We start from the raw sequence: 24,560 nt of genomic DNA, 5'->3' as shown, positions 1-24,560 counted from the left end.
CTAGACTGTTAGCAATTGTAAGATCTTCCTTAGTGTTTGATGCTTCTGTCACATTAATTGCTTTGACTTCTTGCGACCTGTTCATTTGAGCAGTAGAAAAAGAGATGTGAGGAGATCGCTGGCAGCACTTTGCTACCAAGCTGTCAAAACGTATGCAAGACTTTGCTCATATTTATGGAAAGAAATTAATTTTTTTCTTAATGGAGATATAACTGTAACAGGGCTAGTTAAAATTGCAGTACTGCATTTATTTGTATATCTCAATCCAGCAGAATAGCAGTTTTTTTAAGGACCATAAATAAAGTCATGGGTGCAGATTTCCTTTCTGTGCTTGTAGTAAATGACATAATGTTGTTAAAAATGATTATGTCAAGTATTGCCTGAAAAATCCTGATGCTTATTATGACTAACTGCCAGTTACCAAACCTTGTTTTGCTTTCCTGATTGCTTTTCCTTCAAACTGTATAGTGGATGGCCACAAAACCTTCCAAATGACAAAGTCACTATAGTTTTAACTTGAAAGGGGAGGAAAATGGTAGTAGGCAGCAGATTTTTTTTCTGCATATCATAGTCATGTTTCAAGTATACATAGCAAGTATAATAAAACTAAAACATTCTGAAGACGGTTTTACGTTTGACTGCTAGTGCTGAATCAATGCTAAAATATTCTCTCTCTCTCTCTCTCTCTCTCTCTCTCTCTCTAATACATAAAAAGTCAATGCTAAAATATTCTCTCTCTATATATATATATATATATATATATATGTGTATATATATATGTGTATATATATATATATATATATATATATATATATTAATATAGTAATATATAATAATATATAATACAGTAATCCCTCCTCCATCGCGGGGGTTGCGTTCCAGAGCCACCCGTGAAATAAGAAAATCCGCGAAGTAGAAACCATATGTTTATATGGTTATTTTTATATTGTCATGCTTGGGTCACAGATTTGCGCAGAAACACAGGAGGTTGTAGAGAGACAGGAACGTTATTCAAACACATTTGTCTCTTTTTCAAAAGTTTAAACTGTGCTCCATGACAAGACAGAGATGACAGTTCAGTCTCACAATTAAAAGAATGCAAACATATCTTCCTCTTCAAGAGAGCAAACAAATCAATAGGGCTGTTTGCTTTTAAGTATGCGAAGCACCGCGGCACAAAGCTGTTGAAGGCGGCAGCTCACACCCCCTCCGTCAGGAGCAGGGAGAGAGAGAGAGAAGAGAGACAGAGAAAAACAAAGTCAAAAATCAATACGTGCCCTTTGAGCTTTTAAGTATGCGAAGCACCGTGCAGCATGTCGCTTCACGAAGCAGCTGCACACAGAAGGTAGCAACGTGAAGATAATCTTTCAGCATTTTTAGACGAGCGTCCGTATCGTCTAGGTGTGCGAACAGCCCCCCTGCTCACACCCCCTACATCAGGATCAGAGAAAGTCAGCGCAAGAGAGAGAAAGTAAGTTGGGTAGCTTCTCAGCCATCTGCCAGTAGCGTCCCTTGTATGAAATCAACTGGGCAAACCAACTGAGGAAGCATGTACCAGAAATTAAAAGACCCATTGTCCTCAGAAATCCGCGAACCAGCAAAAAATCCGCGATATATATTTAAATATGCTTACATATAAAATCCGCGATAGAGTGAAGCCGCGAAAGGCGAAGCGCGATATAGCGAGGGATCACTGTATATAAAAAGTCGGTGTGTATATGTATGTTCCAGCATCGCTTCCAAACGGCTAGAGAGATTTTTATGAAACTTGGTACACATGTTTCTCATTGGTCGACTAAAAATACTGTAGGGTGAAATCAACCCTAACCCACCCCTTTCTGGGTAGGGTGGGGGGTGATCTTGCAGTCATGTACGCATATTATCATCCAGTTGACACTTGGAACGACCACCAGAGGGCAAACTGGAGGTGGCTGCCAGTATTCTTTATGTTTGAGTACCACCGCGCCCCTGTTGCTTTTGAAATTAAATACAGTTTGGCGGTTCTGAGCGTCAACTGGATGATAACATACATACAAGACTGCAAGACAAGCACATCATTGAGTCTTCATTGTTTGTTAATTTAGTTGTGGTTTTTTTTTATTATATTTTTCTCAAACAATTAAAAAAAAAAAAACAACTTTATTTTCCTCCCAGGCAATGCTGGGTATTTCATCTAATTACTGATATCAGCTGTTGCAGCAAATAACAGGTATCTTAACTGCCCATCTCCCGGTTCTCAGATGCTTTGTCCCGCTGATTCACACATATGTGAGTTTTACCCCTCTGAGTTTCTAGCACACCTGTTTACAACCATTTCCTGTTTCTTCGAACAAGATGAGAGTGGTCATGGGAGATGTAGGGTTGGGGGGATCGGTTCATCCCATGAGGCTTAAAGTGTACTGATATACAAATATTGCTACAAAGAATGTGTGAGCAGCCCTTGGGGATCTGTTTGCATGGTGCTGGTATGCAAACAAATCAACATCCGATACCAAATTAAATATAATGCTGGTATAGTACTTAAAAATTTGGTATTTTGGTACTTTTTAATATATATGTACCATGTAGCACTACTAGCTGCTATAGATACTAAACAGATCTTGAAGTTGTTGTGTCTTCATGTAGTACAGTAGAGTCTCGCTTATCCGACCTTTGCTTATCCTACATTCCGTATTATCCGACAAAAAAACGCATCAATCGACAACAAGAACTGCAAGTTGTGAGCGTAGTCTATTTTTTGTTGCTAAGTTCGATTTTTCAGTTCATTTTTTCTGTTGTTTTGTTGTACAACATGATTATTAGGTTCGTAATGTGTAAAATTATAACATAGTTTGACCTTTAATAGGCTTTTTCTTAACACCTCCCATTATCCGACATTTTCGCTTATGCAACGTTCTGCCGGCCCGTTTATGTCAGATAAGCGAGACTCTGCTGTATTCTTTTTTTGGTATTGCTTCTGGTTAATTGCAGATTTTTTAAATGCAGATCCTTTCAAATCTAAAAGTGGATCCAATACTATTTGGCATTTGAAAGCTAATGTCCACATTCACTATCACATCCATTAAGTTCACCTAAAGTAAGTTCAGCTCTTCAGATGTTACATGCCTGTTTGTAAAATGTCTCACAGATTTTCAGAAGTTTTTAAGATCATAACCTGTCTCCGCATCATCTCTCTATTATAAAAAAAAAATCTTGGGAGGGAGACGAGACGTGATCTTCTTGGAAGGCACTTTGATGCCACGCGTGACAAGGCAGTGAGACCAAAGGACAGCTGCTCTACAGGCTTTTAAATGATCGATACAAAGCGTGACAAGCAGAACACACAGCTTGGCAGCAGCACCCAGCAGACGATCCGAATGCATCTCCTTAGCGTGTGGTCAGTGACAAACTGCCGCCGCCCGCCCCCCCCCCCCCACTACACGAGAGGCAGAGACGCAAAGTGACAAAAGGACAGCTGCTGTAAAAGATCGATGCGCAGTGCGACAACCAGAACATGCAGCTTGCCAGCAGCAGTAGCAAGACAGCAACTGATCCGACCGCATCTCCTTAGCGTGCGTTCAGCCCCCCCCCCCCTTTTACAACACGAGCAGTGTTATACGTCCAGCCAGAAAGAGATTTAACCACGCCCGTAGCCAGAGAAAAAGGACAAAGAGTAGATTTCAAAGTAGAACATCATAAAGAATTCAAAAATGTTGGCGCGGTAAACATGCACAGCAGGTTAGAGATAATAGAAGTACGAAAATTCCAAAGTCTCAAAAAAAGGATAGGAAAGATTGCATTAGCGCAAACAAATGGAAATTATTACTCGGTGAAATAACGGAACAGCGAAAAGAGATTGAATATATTGTTCAGGTTTAAACTTTAAGTCAGAGACTTGTAGATCGTCAAATTCATGTTGCCAGCGAGAATTAAAAGATTCCAAAAACATTGTTGCGGTATAAAGTCATGTGAGACGGAGACTTTTAACATGAGATTCTTTCAAGTCACGCCCTTCTTACAACTATTTTCAAACAAGACCACGGTCATCTAACATCAGTCGTGTGAATGCTTTTGTCAGACACACTTCCTGCGCTCTTAGAAATTTTATCAGGACAATAATTAAATATGTTCTAGATGACACGTCAACGACAAAGCGAAGAAGTAAGAGCATGGACAAACAATGGAGAAAGTCGTTTTATTTATTAGAGAAAAAGAAAATTACATTGTGTTGTCATGATGGAAGTCCAAACACAGAATCAAAACTCAATGCGATCTTGAAGAAAAGTTACTTCCAAATATTGTTTTTGCAAAAGTTTTAAAGTAAAAGAGAAAATAATGCATATGCAACAATTCCCATGAAAATAACAATCCCTTTAAATTGTATATCCGGTTAACCAAACCCGGGGGTGGGCGAGTGAAGCCCCCTGGTATTTAAGAAGAATAAACTAATGAGTATAGGAGTAAAGACTTGCAAGTTTGAGGTTGAAGGCTTTCTGATGTGTTGTTAGTATGATTATTACTGAATTCCTATTGCTGATTTAAATAGAGTATTCCATTGAGAGTATGTCACTTATTCAAGGTTTTATTAAGTATTTTGTTTATTTTATTTACATTTTCTTTCCACTGTAAAATTTATAGGTACTTTTTAATACTTCAGTGAATTCTTTTCTGGTCACTAAACTTGTCTAATATTTTCTTTTTTGTATTTTCTTGCAGTCTGAAGCAGTGACTGCTGCTATTTTTAACAGTCTTATCCTTGACGGAGAGTCAATTTATACTATGGTCTCTAATCCTATATTGCTGCTAATAGCCACAGCAATTTTTGTCGCCTGCAGATCAAAGTTTGAGTTCCTTCAGGTGAGTGAATCAACTGTTCTACAGTTGTTTTTGTTTCTGAGCTCTAAGGGGATCCAAAAGAGTTGTTTGGGTGGCCATTTCAATCTGATGGTGACTCGTATATTAAGAATTCTTTTTTTTATTGAGTACTGATCTGTAGTGTAAAATACTTAAAAACAAATAAGTAAGATTTATGTTTTAGTTGTGCCCCTCTTTTAAATGATGACTGTTCATATGGTGGTAATTCTTTGTCTTATTGTGTCAGACAAACAGAAATCTAAAATTAACTCTAATGATGATTCACATAAAAACTAGGTTTACTAGGAAGCACTCCTGGAGTTGGGTCTGTACATTTACTGACGGGAGTTAGTGGTTTACCCTCATAAGCCTGTTTGGGCTATGTCCACAGAGGTCAAGTGGAGTTTATGTGTTATTAGGAATGAGCTGTACAGCGTAGATGTTGACAGTGGAAAATCAGTTTGGGGAGACGCAAGTTGTGTGGGAAGTGTTTTCTGGTTAAAGTAAGTCTGTCTGTCCTCAGCACACCCCCCACTGTTTTGTTACAAAGCATCAGCTCTGGAATTGAATTTTGTATTGTGTTGGTGGCTTTTGCTCACTCTGTAGCTGTTCAATAGGAAAAACTTTGACTTTGAAAGGACTGATGCTAGTCAAAACAGAAGGTAAAATCGATGGAACAAAATCCAGAGATCGAGAGTAACACACATACTCTGTCTGCAAAAGATCTGAAACATGGATAGAAATTGATATTTCAACAAGACAATGACACTTCTTAAATGGCTTGCAAAGAAGGTTGTAGAACTCCTTAAGTGGCCTAGTCGTGATTGAAATGTCATGAAAAACATATAGCAGCAACTGAAGACGGCTGTACACTGTTCCCTACACACCTTGCAACAGCTGGAATAAACCTGAATGGAAGAGTGGACAAATATTAAGCCTATTAAATATGAACAACTGCTTACAACATGCCATATATACTTGAGCCTGTAATTGCTGCTAAAGAGACAGCTACAATTTATTAAAACTTTAAGGGAGTGAATAGATGAAGATATAACTGTATATATACATTGTAAAAGAAGCCCAGACACTGAGACAGCCTTCTTTTCTTCAACACACAGCTACAATGAACTCATAAGGCTCAGTAATTTTTACTTCTCTTTTCTCCTTTACTTCACTGCCGCCGTCCTCTTCCACCCGACTCCGGCTCCCTGACTGGAGTGAGGCGGCCCCTTTTATAATGTACTTGGATGTGCTCCAGGTGTTCCCTGATGGCCTTCCTGCAGCACTTCCTGGTGCTTCCTGGTCCGGCAGCAATTCCTGGTGTAGCGGAAGTGCTGCAGTTCAAGGCTACATAGTCCTTCGATGGATCCCCACAGGGTTGATCCTTCCAGCTCCGTGGTTTCGACATCAACCAGAATGGCCACCCTTTTGCAACCTGGGGAAGGAATTGCCCCTCTCCCGGTCCCCCGGTGGGGCAAGATCCCTGGCCATCCATCACAACATATATATACATAGTATGTTTGCTTGTCATTTTGTTGTTCATACATTTAGACACAGTATAAGCAAATGCTACCAAGCTTTTTAGGGATATTCATCCAAGAAGATGAGAACTTTTTGCTGAAATAACATCTGTCTGCTCGTTATTGGCCTGCCTATGTTTCTTTCCAATGAGATTACCGAATTTGAAAGCACCAAAGAACTACTGAGCAATGCATTGTGAACAAGCACAAAACACATACCCTGGGTTTTTGAGATTGCCGTGATTGAATCTGTAATCCATTTACCTTGAAATCTGGTTGGCTGATTACCAGTTGAAATCCAGCTGCAAACAAAAAAAGATAAAATAGGAGTTTTTGGAGACAGTTTGTAGGAATCTGGGGTCAATTACTTGAAGTCTTAGATGGTCAGAACTGGTCCAAAATTATGTTGAAATGATTCCAAGCTTTCATCAGAAGGGTTTATCAGAGGGATTTTTTTTCATAGCACCTTCAAGTGTTAACAAATTGACGCCTCAGATTAAAACTTGCTATTTTGAGGGTGTAGCTCTGTTTGTTTATTGGCTTTGCCCTGGTGCTATTTCCAAATTTCATTGCAAACTTAAAGTGGAGAAAAATAATTTTGTTTAACTAAATACAATTGCATATCCCAGCTCCTTATTATTTTTTGAGATAGCTGCTGGTTTGTGACCACAAGCTCTGATCTTGGGCTACCCTCCTAAAGGAGAAAGGCTAAACTGTAAAAGTCAAAAGCCTGACTCATGCAGTTTCAAATAAGGTAGAGAAACCGTGCCAGGCACATAACAATGGTTGTGTAATGGTAAGAAATTTTGCTTGTGACCCCAAATTTGCAATTTACTCAAAAGACAATATAACCCTACCCATACCAGCATGGGGCCATTACAGAAATATTGTTTGAAACACTTAATTAAAAAAAAATGTAAATATAATTGCTGGAGCCTGAACCTAGATTTAATATTTATGCGGTATAGTTGTTATACACAAATTTTGATTGCTTACTCTTCTGGTTGAAGATAAATATAATTATTGGTTTTATGTAATTTGTTTTGATGCTGCTTTAAAGAAAACTGTATTTAAAATTTTAAGAAAGAATGGTTAAAAGCAGAACAATGAAATTGTGAGAGACGCTTTCACTTTCATTTAAGGTTTAGGGACCTAAAGTGTATTTAATTGTACAGCTCTGTGCATGAAATGAAAAACTTTGAAATGTGCAAAGACATCTCTGTTGATGAAACCCTAAAAATTTAAAGAAAATAAAAGTTAATATTTAAAAAATATTAATGGATGGATTATGTGTAGCTGTGTTTCAAATCCCACTAAAATCTTTTCTTCACCTAAATTGTAGTTAATTACTGAAGCCTTTCATGCCTTGCAAAAAAATACCTGAAATGGTGAAAGTATGCAACATGCCTTTGTGAAAACTCATCAATAAGGTCTCCTAGAGGAGTGTAGGGTTCTTTAAAATTAAAGGGCCTTTACCTAGTTCTTTAGGTTTTAGGACCAGTCACTTAATTTTTTCCCATTGTATTGCTTGTAAATTATGTCATTTAGCTTGAACATCACAATTATTATACTGTAGTAGTGTCTTGTTTATATGGTAGTTTCATTGATTACTTAAAGTTTGAACAAACAAATAACAAAACTGCATCTAAAATGTTATACTGAGCACTAAAAAAGGTTTCTTTAACTGCCCTGTAATATGACAAGTGATTCAGTTATCTGTGCTACATTGATGTCTTTTAGTCATTAATTTCCAAATGCAACTTTTAAGCATCTGGCCAAATGAAGGTTAATAAGCAAAAATCTGTGTCAGGCTGGGTGCATGGATTGTACTCATTTTGAAGTATTGTATACACCTTTCTGAAAGCATGTTTTCAGTTTGTTTTTAGACATACTGTATATAAACGAAAACACCTGTATTTGTATGGAGTAGTTTGTTCTGCTCATGCTCAACCACAGCCACTAGATGGTGTATGCATGCACTTTTAAATTTTTTGGCTCTTGCATGCACCTCAGTTCTCACCACGAATAACCTGTGTGTAGCAAACGCCGCTGCGCAACAACGACATTGTGTTGGTGACACAGATGAAGAGACACAACATTAAAGCAAAGCAAATACTGCGGTTCAACAACGTGCAAGTGAAACACCTCCGCAACGGTTGGCAAGGCATTGTCTATCTGGAGGTATTTTCTCCAGACAAAGATTAATAGGACTCATATACCAGCGATACAGCTAAGATAGGGTATTGCCAGTGTCTTCTTCCAAAAGCCAGTAGGTCAGCAAGCACAGGTGTGTCCACATCCTCTGGCCTGGGTAAGTTTTAAGAGTTACCTGATGCCTCTCCAAGTTCACAAATATAGTACAACTGCTAGGGAGTCTTTGGGTTGTTTTTGGTCCTGAAAACCACACATAGCTAGTCATTGAATATTATGGGTTTCCTGTCTCATGTTCAGTTTTGTAGGGAATGACTTGGGTCCCCACAATTCTGAATTGGATCAGGGAGCTTCAGTAATGAATTGATGAAGGGAAAAGTTTGGTTGTTATCATATCTGCCCAAGAATGAACCTCCCTCAGTGATTTAAAGGGTCCTCTTACTTGTGGTTTTATTGTGCTTACTTTTTTTTATTGCATACATTACTTCCTCATAGCAGTGCATATAAATCGTGGGTATTAATTCTTAGTATTTTGAATAACATTAAGAAAAAATTCACAAACATTTAAGCAGTACTGTGTTTTAACTTACAAACAGTAGCTCACTTCCTCCTATTGGGTCAACTTGACTAATTTAGTCTCTGTTTTTCATTATTAGGATAGTACCTTTCTCAGATTGATGAAATGAATATTGTGTGAGCTTTACATTTCTTTTTTTTTCTTTTTTTTATAAATAGCTGGTACCCTGTTGGACCTTGCGTTGTGTTTCTATTCATCAGCAACTTTTAGAGGAGCGCTCTCAAGAGCTGTTTGTGGTAGTGCAGAGTTGTGTGGAGAAAGGTAAGTGGTCAAAATATATTTTAAAAGTAGCTTTTATCGCTGAATTCAGAGTGTTCAATTTTGCATTGAAAATAGACAGTCCTTGTGTTATTTTATATTTTAAATAATTTTCTGTGTTCTGATATATTCAATTATATGTTGTAATTTCTGAGTGTTGTGGTAGGTATAGTTTACTAGAGCGTTTTGTGCACAATATTAGGTCAGGAACGGATTAAATGTTTCTTAAAAGTTGGACAGGTCAGTTTATTTTTGTTACGCACACAGCCACTTATGAGCCCAACGCCTCATACAGTAATTACCAATATGATTTAAAGAAATACAGCATAAACTTGGGTAATTTATGTTGAAACAAACAGAGAAACACCATGGAATATATACCAGTATAGAACGGACTGCTGGAAGCACCTCCGGGTCAGACGTAAAACCCTGAAATTAAGGATTACTAATCCTGGCGTCCCCCACAAAACCCAGCAGGGCTTCCCCATTGGATTACAGGTCCCAGCATACCTTGAGGTGTCTGTGTGGGAATTCTAACCCAAGGATGCTTCCCTTTAGTCTATCGGAAGATAAAGAATCCAAAACCCAGGGATGCTGCCCTCTAGTGTATTGGATGATAAAGGATCCAAATATTGTTGTCTCCCCTGGTCCTTTGATTATATTGACCTCCTGGCTATGTAAGGGTAACTGTTCCCTCCCAGCTGGAGGCGTCTCTGGTGGGCAAGGAATCATCCTTCATCTCCTTAGTGATGCCTGTCTATTCACTGTGTTAGTCACACTTGTCCAACCTCATTTCTGTTTTTACTTTAAGTGAAATTAAGGAAAATGAATTTAGAAATCGCACCTCTTTTTTCCTTCTTCATCAGAATTCTTATAGCCAGTTTGCATCTAATTATCAATTTCTAATTATTTTGGATGTTTATTAGCTAAGTGAAGATGAAGACTTGGCCCACTAGTTCATGTTTGTATTTAATAATTATAGTAACCATTTAAATTGGGATATTTTTATAACTGTAATACTGCTAGATTAAATGTCTTGGAAAAACTGTAAAATTAGGGAGGTTCCAATCAGTTTTTTTTTTTTAATTTGATACAGATGACAGATTTTATGTTACTAGATATGGCTGATTACAATACCAATTCCAACTTTTTTATCCATTTCAAAACATTTTTTACATTTTAATAAAGTTTTAACTTTGGTATTTGTACTATTAAACTGCACATAACAGGTGTTAACCTGCTCATTTTTCATCAATAATATGAATTTCTATAGGCTTATTGTTCAGTGACCATAAAAAATACTAAGATAAATAAAACCCCATAAAAGACATACTTTTTTAACTAAATAGACATGTACACAGAATATTTGTACATAATAACTATGGCATAAAATAAAATTATTCTTATTACAAGACTCGGTTCTAATAAAGTGTAAGATGTTTGTCAAATAGATATAAGGCTAAGAAGTTTAAATGTGAAATAGACAAATTTGTCTGTTAAGCTAACAAGCCTATTGTTTTCTAAGCAGTGAGGGCAAACTCTTCATTATTATGCTTTTTCTAATTAAACATGTTAGGTGCTGTACTAAACACAAACTTGTTCATCATCCACACTCAAACAAGGACTGTCCGCTTTAATAAAGGACGAAATGAAAAATTCTATACTTGTTAAATCAGCTTCTGTTTTATTTTGTACAAAGAAATGCTTCTCTTTTCTTTTATGTTTTTCTCTCTATGTACAGAACAATTATTTGGATTTTTATCTCAGTTTATTACTCCACTTTCTTTAATGTAAAAGCCAGTTGTCTGGTCTTATCTTTCTTCTAAGATGTGCCTGACTGATCTCTGCACAGCTACATGTACACTTCCTTAGTATCATAATATTTTGAGCAAAGGAGAACTTTAACTAAAAGACCCTAAGGCCGGGTTTATACTTCACGCGATGAAACGTGTACACCTCTGGACGCTACTACTATGCAAGCGGTGTACTGTTTATACTTGCACACGTACTTTACGTAAATATGGAAGTTAACCATTTATCTGTAAAATGTAACATACATGCTCTAACACATTTCATCATGAAAGTGATATCAAGTATAAATCAGGATTCTTAATGTGCAGAGAGCTGGAATATCATAAATTTAATTTGTTCTGTGTAGCAATCACTGTCTCCAGAAGCACATAGCTATTAACAAGTGGATCAGTTTTAAGATGATGTTTGACATTTTAATGATAAAATAAACTATGAGATTAAAGTTGCAATGGCCATTTAGACTGACCAAAATCATTTTCTGGTTATGTCTGAAGACAATAGTGAGCTAAAACCTTAAAACCTAAAATTTAAATGTGCCTAAAGCTTAACAGTACTTTTGTTTAAAAATTAAAGGAGACCCATTATTACTTTAGTCTACCAGTTTGAGCATAAATATGATTAAATACCACATGCCATTGTGCCATACAAAAAATCAGAACTAAAGCAAAGAAGAGGATTGTCTAAATATAGTAGGTAAGGTCACAACCAACTATGCATTCTGATGTAATGCTGGCGCATCCAATCTTCAACCGATGTTTCAACTGAAAAGTAAAAGTCTCGAGCACACAAATGGATGGATAATACAGTTTCATCTCTCCATTATAGGTTTGTATGTTCATGAGGTGATTACTTTCACATATGTACTTCTCATGGTTCATTAGTTTCAGTTGCTGTTAAAAGTGGATCAGTAAGCTGTAACTTGATGCAGCTTTATCAACGCCTTACACTGATACTCAAGGTATTTTACCCCACTCTCCTGGCAACACTGCTTCACTTCATCAATGTTTAAGCCCATTGTTTTATGCACATCTCTCTTTTAAGGACCTAATACAGTATCCTAAGCATGCAATATTATACTCATATGCCAGGCCAAATTAGTCATCTGGCAGCCTTGCTGCATGTTTTGGCCTGGGTGAGGAAACCTTTGTCTCCATTGGGATCTTATTTTCTTGGATAACTAAATAAAAAAAAATAAAGAATGAGGTTTGCATTAGTATGGAATATGTTTCAAAGGAAATAATTTTAACTAAAAATATATTTTAGTGATTGTTTGTTTTCAGTAATATTAATGCTGATATATAGTGTTTGAATGTTTATTGTTAACACTAAAGCCACGCACACACACTCTCTCTCTCTTTCTCTCACTCTGAGTTGGATGTCTAAGACCACATGTGTAGTCTTGAAACTAATAGGAAAAGAAATATCCTTGAGGGGTTTATGGAAATTAGTCCATATCCAACCAGTTACACCTTTAATCACTCTTAAAGTGTGTGCACTTAACATATGAATCATCCATAGAATTAAATCAGCATAATTAATCATTAGATATACAGTTTTAAAAGGAAAAAGATGAGAGTGAAATTTGACTGCAGGCATAATTGCCATAAATTTTGTTGTTTGCTCAAAATGAATTTTCTTTTTTATATGAAGTATTCCAGTGGGTTGTAGCTAAAATACTTGTATGTGCATGGCCCTTAACTCCAAGCACACCATTGCTCTTCATCTTGCCTAAACAGCAGCTAGTTTGTAGAACATGCAGTATTAAGAATTTTTTGAGCCATGTGCACATGTTGTGGGAATAGCTTAAAACTCTCATCGTTAGGTACTTTACTTCAGGCTGCATTTCCCTCTGTTCCCAGCTGGGCCCTGGTTCTGACCTTTTTACCCTTTTTCTGCCTGCAATATCCTTTTCTATCATTCTAATATTGTTAAATCCACATTTAGAGATATATTTAATGGACAGGATGTAATGTAAAGAGATCTTTAAATTAAAGTAGATATTGCATAATATCGTTAAGTGTATATAAAATACTTGTTAGTATCTGTGAATTGAGATATTTATGAATCGTTAAAAATGTTGACAAATTATAAATATCTTATTTAGTGATGCATTTAAATATATCTTCAAAATATTTAGAGATGAACTTAAATGCATTGGGCATATTTTGAAAAGATATCTTTAATACATCTTCACCTGACCTTTCTACAACAACAACAACATTTATTTATATAGCACATTTTCATACAAAAAGTAGCTCAAAGTGCTTTACATAATGAAGAAAAGAAAAATAAAAGACAAAATAACAAATTAAAATAAGACAACATTAGTTAACATAGAAAAGGAGTAAGGTCCGATGGCCAGGGTGGACAGGAAGAACAAAAAAAGACTCCAGAAAACTGGAGAAAAAAATAAAATCTGTAGGGGTTCCAGGCCACGAGACCACCTAGTCCCCTCTGGGCATTCTACCTAACATAAATGAAATAATCCTCTTTGTAGTTAGGGTTCTCACAGAGTCACTTGATGCTGATGGTCATACAGACTTCTGGCTTTTAATCCATCCATCATTGTTGGAATATCATGGTGCTTTGAGTAGATGGTGGTGGCGCAAGCCACCACCAAAAGGACACTGGAAAAGGAAACAGAAGAGAGAGTAGGGGTTAGTACAAATTTTAGAGCCACCATGAATAGTTATTATAATGAATTGGATATACAGAGTATCAGGATTTAAATTACAGTGAAGTTATGAGAAGGCCATGTTAAAGTAATGTGTCTTCAGCAGTTTTTTTAAAGTGCTCCACTGTATTATTATTCTATTATTATTATTCTAGATCAGTTGCAGGGAAGTAACAGAATATGCATACAATCTGTGCACAAAAAGCACTTTAAATGAAATATATTTTAAGTAAAAAAAAAAACCAAACAAAACAAACACATGCAAAAATGGAATGCTCCTGGCACTGACACCACCACCAACAGAAGGATGGTCAGAGCACATCAAGTAATTGTCAAAGCCTTGCAACGATAGTCCATGTCAAATGTCAACCTATTGTATGTATTTTATTGCAAAACACCATTAACTTTCTATTGCTGTAATTTTCTGTTTAGATTAAATTATACAATACCATCTTACTAAAATAAACACTTTTCAGTCAGTTTTTTTTCTGCATTAACCAAACAGTTAAATTAATACCTTAAACAGAAACAGAGAAATGAGAGTTGGTTTAAATTAGTGAATGTAATCAATGTCAGAGGGGTCAGCTGCTAAAACTCACAAAACAGAAGTTATACCTGAAATGTATCTTATTGTTCTTTGTAACTGCTGGGTGGCATTTTAGCAACCTAAACAGAAGATACTATTGCAATGGAGACATTTAAAAAATTTACAACAAGCTGATATCAGTAGTTATTCTTGTTTTAAACTGAAAAAATGCAAAACCTTTTTGAGCTTAAAAAAATTGCACCACAGGCTACTGCCATGACTAAGAATTAATAGCAAAAGCAGAGATGCTAGAAAATGTTTCATGGTGTTGGTGTGTGTTTTATTTTTTTTTTATGGCAGGCACAACGCAAGCATGTGAATGTAATGTCTCAGCATTCAGTTGATTTAAGGCAGTGATAAGCCGAGTGTGAGGGAACTGAACATCATTATTTTCTTTTTAGGGATTTTTGGTTAGGTCATTTGTTATAGTTTTGAATAACTACTGCACCTATGTTCATTTCTCTTACCTAGTAAGAACTTTTGGACATTTTACATGCACTTTGACTGTAAAACCTTTGACTCTTTTTGAGTATGCTTTTACACCGAATAATTTTTGATTCTTTACCTTCTTGAGTACACTTAACACACAATAATGTAACATTATGAGGAAAAAATACTTCTAATATGCTTGTCTCATTAAGATACACTCTCCTTATTTTCAAGCCAAAAATCTAAAGGAGAGCTGCCCAAGCACTTAGGGCAACATTGACTTGCCGAGACCTTTGTTTTAGCCTGCTTACTAGCCAGGTGGCTTGCCTTGCTTTTCCCATTTATACATCCTGCGGAACATCACTTAAAGTGAGAGGTACTGCCCAGCTAAGAACAAATTTCTCGAACAGTTCAGGTTATTCTGGTGGCAAAAGGAGGTGCAGCCTAATACTTTATAGGTGGTGTACCTAATAAAGTGGCCACTGAATTTTTTTTAGATATGCCAACTTTAAAAACAAATAACCTCTGCAGACATTCTGATTTCTTGATTCCAAAGTAGTTGCCCATGTTCTTTAAATTATATTTGACCTTTCCTGCTTTCTGCATCTTACCCATGCCACAGCCAGAAGGTAGTGTCAAACTAGGGATTTTCTAAAAAGACATAATGGTCTTGCAGGAATTATTAGTTGTGGGAAATGGGGAGATGTTATTGATGCCGTTCTAAAGAATCCACTGTTTTGATTTAATTGCATCTGGGGGAGGAAAGTATATTCTGTTGGAATCACATCAGGTAGTGATGGGAATTCTATAAATTGTTTTTCTGCTTTGAACCCTGGGGCTGCTTCTCCAGTTGTCTTCTCATGGTTAATAAGATTGTACTTGAAGAATGATGCTATGAAGCACAGGCTTTATCGCTGCAAAAATAAACTTAGAAAACATATGTTGTCTTTTGGGAGTTATGTATGACATTTTGAAAATTATTTTTTTCTGGTGTTATTAAATTACATATAACCAACACAAGCATGTATGTCTTTATTCAATGATTCAGATACCCTGAGTTTAAAGTGTAACTCACACAAAGTTGATACTCCAGAATTTGTTTAGCCACTGAAGTTTTTTTTAGTACAGTCTGTATTAACTGTCTTGATAATCTACTTTTAATAGGTTCTCTGGTCATTTAAATCATAAATACACTCCTACAGAAAAAACATTATTATTCATCTAATATTTGACTGTTATACGACTTTGGTCCTACAGAGTTCAGTTAACTTAAATTATTTTTTTTCATAGGTTGTAAACTATTTGTTTTTATAGCATTTTTTTGACTGGTAACAACTTTGTTTTTGGAGCAGATGTGGTGCTGGCAAGCACAGATAACAGTTGCATAATGAAACTTTTTTGTCTGCCTATGTCATTTATCTAAGCTACCTGCCTTGAGTAACACGTTTGATTTTTGTCTTTTTTTAAAAAATTTTATTGAATTTATTCAAATCAAATAACATTCCATACAAGCAAGTCAAATTTTACAAAACTACATTCAAAACAAATCAACCCCCACCCATGAGAAAGAGCTAGGCCAACAGAGTAAACCTTTAATAGTAGGAAAAATAAATAGAATAAAAAAGGAAGAGAATCCGCTTCCTCAATTTACATGCTTTTTCTAAAATGTTATTAATTAGATTCTACCAGGTTTTGAAAATATTTTGTACAGAGTCTCTAAGTGAGAATTAGATTTTTTACAATTTCAGATAATATACAACATCAGTTACCCACTGACTTAAAAGAGGTGAGTTAGGATTCTTTTAAGGAGATAATGGGAGTCATCATATTTAAGAAAGCAACGCAGCAGTAAGTACAGTGTATGTAATTGTTTACAATACATGTGCTCCTTTTTTTTTTTATAATCAAAAGGATTTTCTATTTGAAAGAATTTACAATTTACTTAATACTCTTTGATACTGGAATGAGGCCAAGTTCTTTGTATGCTGAACTGTTTTCCAAACTTGGATTTGGGTTTGTAAGGGACAAGCAGATATGAAAAATTAACGGACAGTAAGTTGCAAAACATAAGCAGATTCAAGTGCATTCAGTCTACAGTTCTTGTATATCTTGTATACCTATATATGTCAGCACTGACTTCAGATGAACTTATTTCACTTTTAATTCAACTTTTTTTTCAGTTTTGAAAAATTTCATAGCCCACTTTTTTTGCTGTTTCTTCTTGAATTTGCAGTATCTGAGAAACATACTGAGACATGATGTTTAATTATTGAGTTAAATATCTATGCATGCATTCACTAACAAGGATTAGCCTTTTACAGTGAACTGGAGCAATTCTCCATCAACATTTGACACAACACATAAATCAGCATTGGACAGGAAATTAGTTCATCGTTAGGCTCACATGTCCACAGTAATATGGGACCAGTTTAGAATTTCCAGTTAACCTAGTTATGTACACCTTTGAGGTGTAGGATGAAATCCCCTGCATCAGAATATGCATACTCCACAAAAATTCCAAGTATATGAATGAATCATTGTCAGTCCTTTAGCAGGCATCTGGACAATGCTGCTCTTGGAGTCGATATGCTACTATAGGTGCCGATGGGTTTTGGACATCTCACATGATTTGCTTCCAGCAGGTTCGATCTTGTACTTTTGCTTTGGCCTCTGTTAGGCTGAGTAAATAAATGAAGTACCAAAAATTATAAAAATGAATAAATCAATATGCACTTACATAAACTTAACAGGTAAAGCCCTTAATTATGGATGAAATTTATAAACTAATTTTTAAAGTCTCTAATCATTATAACAATAAGTCTGATGCTATGGTCAGACGGACATTAAAGACAGAAAAATAAAAACTCCCTCCGGTGAGATGCTGGAGAAGATAAATCTACAGATGTTCTGTATCCAAATCATTGCTCACTTTGTTTATAAATTGTGTGTTTTGTTTATTGGGCATTGATGGATGCGGTTTTAAAAAGTAGGTAAATATGAATTCATTGCAAAAACAAATTGAGCAATTAATTACTAAAGTCAATAAGATAGTTTAACTGGTACTTACGTAACTGAGTGCCAAATTAACCAAGCATGGTCTATCTCACTCCTGACTACTTCTGCAAAAATTCCAGCCCTTCTCAACTGCTTTCCCCCTCTAAAAGGCACAGAAATTAGGCACAAGTGAATTTTTAAAACAGCAGAATATACAAGGAGGGTAAAAAAAAGAGAAAAATACCCCAGCCAATAATCACTATTGTGTGTCTGCCTTTACAGTCTGATGTTTATATGCACCACAAGGCATGAAATAACTCATTTGAAATCACAGTTAAAAAAAAAAGATGACGCACTCAAGCATTTTTTCTGACTACATTGTTTTTACAGTGAAACACTATTGATTACAGTATTAATGATAGTTACTTTTCAAGGACCAATTTTCTCAGATGTTCATCTACCACATAAATAAAGTCTAACTGCCCTTGTCTGCTTACAACTGTTAACTTAAGTTCTGTGCCACAGAACCTGGAACTGGGTACCACAAGATTTCTGTGGGAATTCAGGCCTCTTGCCAGAGTGGTTGTGAAGGGCATCAATGAGAGGAGGAAAAAAGATAAGATTGATTGAAAGGTTAATTAGGTTTTTAGTGCTGGGGAAATGGTGAACCAGCATTAGGCATAAAATTGGCTTCTGTTGTTTATCCATGATAGATGTTTTTGTAATTATATGACAGAAAACAGAGACAGATCAGTGTGGACATAATCAAGAGAAATATACTACAATAGACTTTGATAGGTCTTTCATCCTACTGCATTTGATAAGTTCTCTGATATAATCTGCAGCCTGTTCTCAAAACAGGACTTATTTGTTACCACACATTATAATTTGTCCTTACAATGTTGTGAACAACATAATATCCAGGGCAATGTCAACTGAGATACGTGTTTCTAAGCAGGCAGAAAAACAGGAGGTTGGCAAACAGCGGAAGGGAATACAATGAAAGAGAACTATGGAGTCAAATGGTGAGCCTGTCAGCAGAAAGATAAGTTTTTGGCTTTCACAGCATTGCCTTGTCATTGTGAGAGGAAAGCTTGCTGTAACAAACAAGGAAGCAGAATAACAGTTTAAAAATAACAGTCACATTTATCCATTGATACACCAATTAAAGCTGGATTCCTTGAAAGAAGAAAGAAGTTAAACTAAGATCCTGTCAAGACCTGGGGCCTCATGTGTAACGCCACATTACAGAAACAGAAATGTGCTGTGACGGGTGTCCACGGCCATTGCCTGGCCGGGATGCCAAGTGTATGGAAAGGCCAGGGCAGAGAGCATCGGCAAGGCAATACCTTCACTGAGATGCTAGAGGGCAGCTGTCCTGGGTGGCTGTGGAACCATGAATTCCCGCAGGGTATGCTATTAGCTGGAGTTTGGCACAGCCCTGTTGGGTTCCATCAGCTCTTACTACACCTAGGAGTGATTCTAGGTCTGATTAATGAGCCACCTGGAACACTCCTAGGTCCATCATAAAAGGAGTGCCTCACTCCATTCGGGGAGTCAGAGTCGGGTGGGAGAAGATGAAGCTTGCCAGGAGGAGTGGAGGAAAAAAGAGAAGAAAAGAGTGGTGTCCTTTGTGTTTTGTGCTGTGCTTGTGATTGTGTTGTACACGTGGGAAGGTATTTCCCACAGGGAGTAGAAGAAAAAATAAAAATGTGTCCCATGTCTGTCTGTGTTGGGTTTGGGTGGTGGTGTGCCCCCTGGTGGTCCACAATGCATACTCACAAAAAAATGTAGATGCATAAAAACTGCGTAAGCAAAGTTCCATGCACTTCCCCTTTATAAATCGCAATCAATGTGAATTTTAACACACATGCACGTGCCTACAGCGCCATCCTGACTCCTCCCAAATTTTGCATATTTGAACATGCAAATCAATATAAATAGCCACTTCCTTTCAGTGTTTTGTTAAAAGACAATAGTAAAAGCATGTGTAAAAAAGAAGAACTTCAAAAAAGAAGTGGTCAGATGTCAAAGTCGATGTGAAAAGACCAGTGTCTGAGTGTCATACAGAAGCAGCTTAGGGCCACAGAGAAGAAGAAAAATAATAGTGACACAGTGAAGAAAAAAAGGTCTATGTCGAGATTAAAGTTGAAATCTAATCTTGTAGTTTATTTTGTCATTTGAGTACTGAGAAAAGCGCTATATAAATGTAATGAATTATTATTATTAAAGTAGAACGTCGTAACCTTCATCTTAAAATTGATGTTTAATTTACTAGAGTTTCTCAATTCCCAACGTAACTAAAGTAGCATGTTAAATGCTTCGTATTCTACAGGTATGTGTTCCCTGACCCAGTCATTAATTGCTTCATGCTTCTTAAACGGGCTTTCTCTTATGCCGACAGGAGCATCTAGGCAATGATCACCACACAGAATACAGTACATTCATGATATTACAGCTCTCTGACCATTTTAGAATACTAAGATGTATACTTGATATTATTTTCATGATGAAATGCATTAAAACATGTATTAAATGTGGGGGGATGGTGGCATAGCAGTTGTGATGAGCAGGTGTTCCGTCCAGGGATTGTTCTTGCGTCCCGCAAGATACTTGCAGAGACATGTGTGCGACTCTTGATGGAAAAATTTTTTGCAGCAGTACTTCCTCTGTCAGACATACCAACCCCCAATTCCTGTCCTCCTGTTTTCTTTCTCCACGTAATCAATCGCCGCACAATAAGTGTTTATAATAAATGAAAAACCGGTGCAAGCTTAGAATGCCAATTGTTCAAAACTTTTTAGGAACATTGAAAAATCTTCATTATGCATGTTTAATTATTCCATCCATCCATCCATCCATCCATCCAGGGTCGCTCCAGTCCCAGCAAGCATAGAGTACAAGGCAGGAACAATCCCTGGATGAGGTACCAGTTCATCTCTACCGCCATGCCACCACATGTTTAATTAATAACAGTATACATGATTTAAATTAAATTAACAATTTATTTGTAAAATGTAATATACATACATTAATGCATTTCATCATAACAGTGATATCAAGTATACATCATAGTATTCTAACAGCACACAGCTGCAAGAAGATAGCTCTTGGAAATATAAATCGACTTGGAAGCCAGTCATAATCATCAGTAATCTTCTATTGTATTGAATTGAATTATTTTATTGTTATTGTATAGTATGGTACAATGAGATTCAATATGCAACTCTTCCATAAACTTATATTTTCCTATAAAATGATAAAAAATAATAGTAATAAGGTTAAAAAAAAATGAAAAATATGCAATATGAAAGCATAAGTACAATATACATGTACATATTGTGCAGATAGTGCAAATGGTTCATAACGTGGCTCAGGTTGTGCATTATTACAGTTGTAGGGCAAGTTTACAGTGAGCCAATTGTATAAGTACAAACAGTTCTACTGGGAGAACTTGATGGACTGATTAAATATGTTTATATTTCTTACGATGAAACTGTTTCTAAGCCTTGAGATCCGCACAAGAAAGGCTCTGAAGCATTTTCTGGATGGAAGAAGTTCAAATAGACTATGTCATGGGTGAGTGGAATCCAAGTAGATGCTGGTGGCTTTCCTGACACACCATGTGTTATAAATGTCCTCCAGGGATGGAAGCTTTATCCTCTGCTGTAAACTGTAATCCTCTGCGCCCTCAACACAACCTATGCAGCTGTGATACACACAAATACAGTAAACAGGTTAAAATACTCACACAACGCTAAATCAGTTATGGTGTTTGGAATAGTTTGGCCATTTCGTACACCATTATGTTGTTACAGAATGATTACAATCAAGTGCCTTAAATTTGTAAACAATATGCAATTAATTTTGATGTATTTGATACAGCCTGCATCATGGATGTTAATCTAAAAAAGAATGACTACAGAAACAGTAGCAGTGGTTTGACGCTGGGTGCCGCAAACCTGGGCAGAAAAGTGCGTACGGAAGGGGTGAGGCTGCTGTGAAAATGTGTGTGACTTTACACCAAGTTTAATTTTTATTTGTCTTGAAGTGAGTGTGGAAAAGTTTTTGTGCGTACGCACTGTTTATACATGAGCCCCCTGGAGTTTGGCTGGTGAATTAGTGCTTAAATAATATAATAGAAAGTTATCATCATTATCCATCCATCCATTATCCAACCCACTATATCCTAACTACAGGGTCACGGGGGTCAGCTGGAGCCAATCCCTGCCAACACAGGGTACAAGGTAGGAAACAAACCCCGGGCAGGGCGCCAGCCCACCACATGGTTATTATCATTATTTATTTATTTATTTATTTTTATTTTTAAAAGATTTTTAACGAATTGAAATGTTTACAAAGAACTGACATTTGGAACCAACTTTCCACATATGCATCTCAGTGAGAGAGTATCTGTGCAGTTGATTTGAGGTGTTTTATGAATTCTTTGTTTTTGTTACTTACATGTACAACTTGCTCTATATTATATGTAGACAGTAACATGTGGTTGACTTTAACCAGTATTTGTAAATGTGAACAATGGCAGGAGTTTTTGTCCTCAATTATTGTTTTCCCTAAGAGGAGGAAATACAATGAATGACCAAACTTTCATTTCAGAGAGGTTTAATTAACTATCTTCACAGGAGCACATGGACTACAGTGCCTATAAAAAGTATTTGCCCACTTGGAACGTTTTCACATTTTATTGATATACACATTTGTATCATAGTGATTTTTTTTTTTTAATATCAAAGTGAATACAGACTACTGCTAAGTGGTTTAAAGTAATTACAAATTTAAAGCATGAAGTAATTGACTGCATAAATATTCACACTATGACACAACAAAATCATCACTGGTGCAGCCCTCTGATTTGCTCACAGCAGCACATCTGTTTGTTGTCAAAATGTTTCAGTTGACTGTAGTATAAATGCAACTGTGTGTGGAATGTCCAACTTGTGCCCACCCAGTATTGTGACCTAATTTGTTCATTGAAAACAAAAGAACACTTGAAGCAACTACATGAAAAGGTGATTAAAAAGCACAAGAAACAAAAAAATACAGATATCACTAAGTATCCCTTGGGGTTCAATTAACTAAGGCATTAAGAAATGGAAAGAATATCACACAGCCATAAATCTGCCTACAGCAGGCCATCCACAAAATTGAGCGTTTGTGTAAGAGGATCATGTGTGAGGGAGGCCACCAAGAGACCCATGAGGAGGAATTATAGACTATAGTGTCCAAGATTGGAGAGACTGTGGATACAACAACTGTGCCCGGGTGTCTCACCAATCGCAGCTTATGGAAGTTTAGCAAAGGGAAGCCATTGTTAATAAAAAAAAATAAAAAAATGAAATAAAAATACACTTGAAATCTCAACTACAGTTTGCCAGAAAGTACATGAGAGGCTCTGAGGTCAACCTTAAGAAGGTTGCATGGTCAGATGAGACCACATATGAGCCTTTTGGCTCTCAGACTATACGCCATGTTTGGCACATTTGAATGACAATTAAAAAGTTCCATAAGATGAAGTTTACTTGTGTTATTGCTTGAATGTCTTGTAGATATTGGATTTTTTTACTTGTGTGTATTTATTTTATGGAATATCAGTGTTGTAAGTGGCACAAAGTTACGTAGTGCCAGAGGCAGTAACAAAAATGTAAGCTTGTGTAAACAATAAAAACTATTGTTCCCTCTCTTAATAAGAATGTGTTCTGGTGGTTACATCTCTTAGCGTATCAGAGATTGAGTGAGACTACTGAAGGATGTCGGAATACCAACATACTGTAACTCCTTCAAGCCACAGACAGCCCAAGAACTATAAAGTAAATTAGCAACCAAGACTGCCTGACTCAATACCCATTGTCAGTTGTAAAATGGAAGCCTACTACTACAAATCCTGGGAATACAGCTCTCTTAAGTTAGTATACACAATTAGTGAAACAGAGTCAAGAGAATATCAAAAGTGAGAAGTCGTGGTATAAAACCTAGGTGATCCTTAAAACTGCTTTCTTCTGTTTGTCTTCTTTATCGGTTCCAGATGAGCCTCCAAGTGAAAGCTGATTTATTTGTCTTTTCCCTCCTTAGCAACTCCTGAAAATGTTCAGAGCAGTAGAAAATTGAATTTGACTAAGGTCTTAAAGGCAAGGGGAACAAAAGACAGAACGTGTATATTGACATAGCAATCAGCAGATATTCTCATGACCTGCAGATTGTGATAGACAGTTCCTAATTTGGATAAGTGCGTCCTTGCTTCCAAAAAAGAATCAAGTATCCCAGCAACTGCCTTACAAAGGTGGCTCATAGTTAGGATTCTTGGTGCTAAGGGGTGTACGTTCCAAGACTTGGTAAATGCCCGTGTGAGTTAGTGCTCTATAAGTTGTTTAAAATGTCTCTAAGCATGGAAATAATGCCATGTCATATGATTATTAAGCTTAGAATTGGTAGGAGAGATGTGTAAAGGCAATCTCGCAGATGAAAGAAATCTTGTTTCTCAGGGATATTTAGAGATGATAGGGAGAGTGCTTTTGGTACTTTGAAGCTGGGACTGTTGGAAGATTGTTTGTCAACCTATTAAGGCCAATAAAGTCAATTTAGAAAGGCCAAGAAGAGCAAAGATGCTTACTTTGGTTTTGATTGAATGATGTATGGCTTTGCATCCTTGCTATAATCTTTCCTTTATGTGTTTTCCTGAAACCTTAGCACTCTTAGTATTAATCTAAG

The 24,560-nt window shown here is 36.5% G+C and overlaps 1 protein-coding gene across 1 annotated transcript in view; it reads left to right on the top strand.

Moving 5' to 3' along the window:
* Positions 1–24,560, top strand: part of ttc27 (tetratricopeptide repeat domain 27) — a 274,814-nt gene that overhangs the window by 26,912 nt on the left and 223,342 nt on the right. Inside the window, exons 4-5 of the mRNA XM_051919199.1 lie at positions 4,696–4,836; positions 9,240–9,342. Of these exons, the coding sequence (XP_051775159.1) occupies positions 4,696–4,836; positions 9,240–9,342 (244 nt within the window). The remainder of the gene's footprint in view (positions 1–4,695; positions 4,837–9,239; positions 9,343–24,560) is intronic.

This window comes from Erpetoichthys calabaricus, chromosome 15 (assembly GCF_900747795.2).
Source record: "Erpetoichthys calabaricus chromosome 15, fErpCal1.3, whole genome shotgun sequence".
Classification (NCBI taxonomy): Eukaryota; Metazoa; Chordata; class Cladistia; order Polypteriformes; family Polypteridae; genus Erpetoichthys; species Erpetoichthys calabaricus.
Note: the sequence above shows the minus strand (reverse complement) of the source record. Positions and strands in the feature narration are given on the sequence as shown.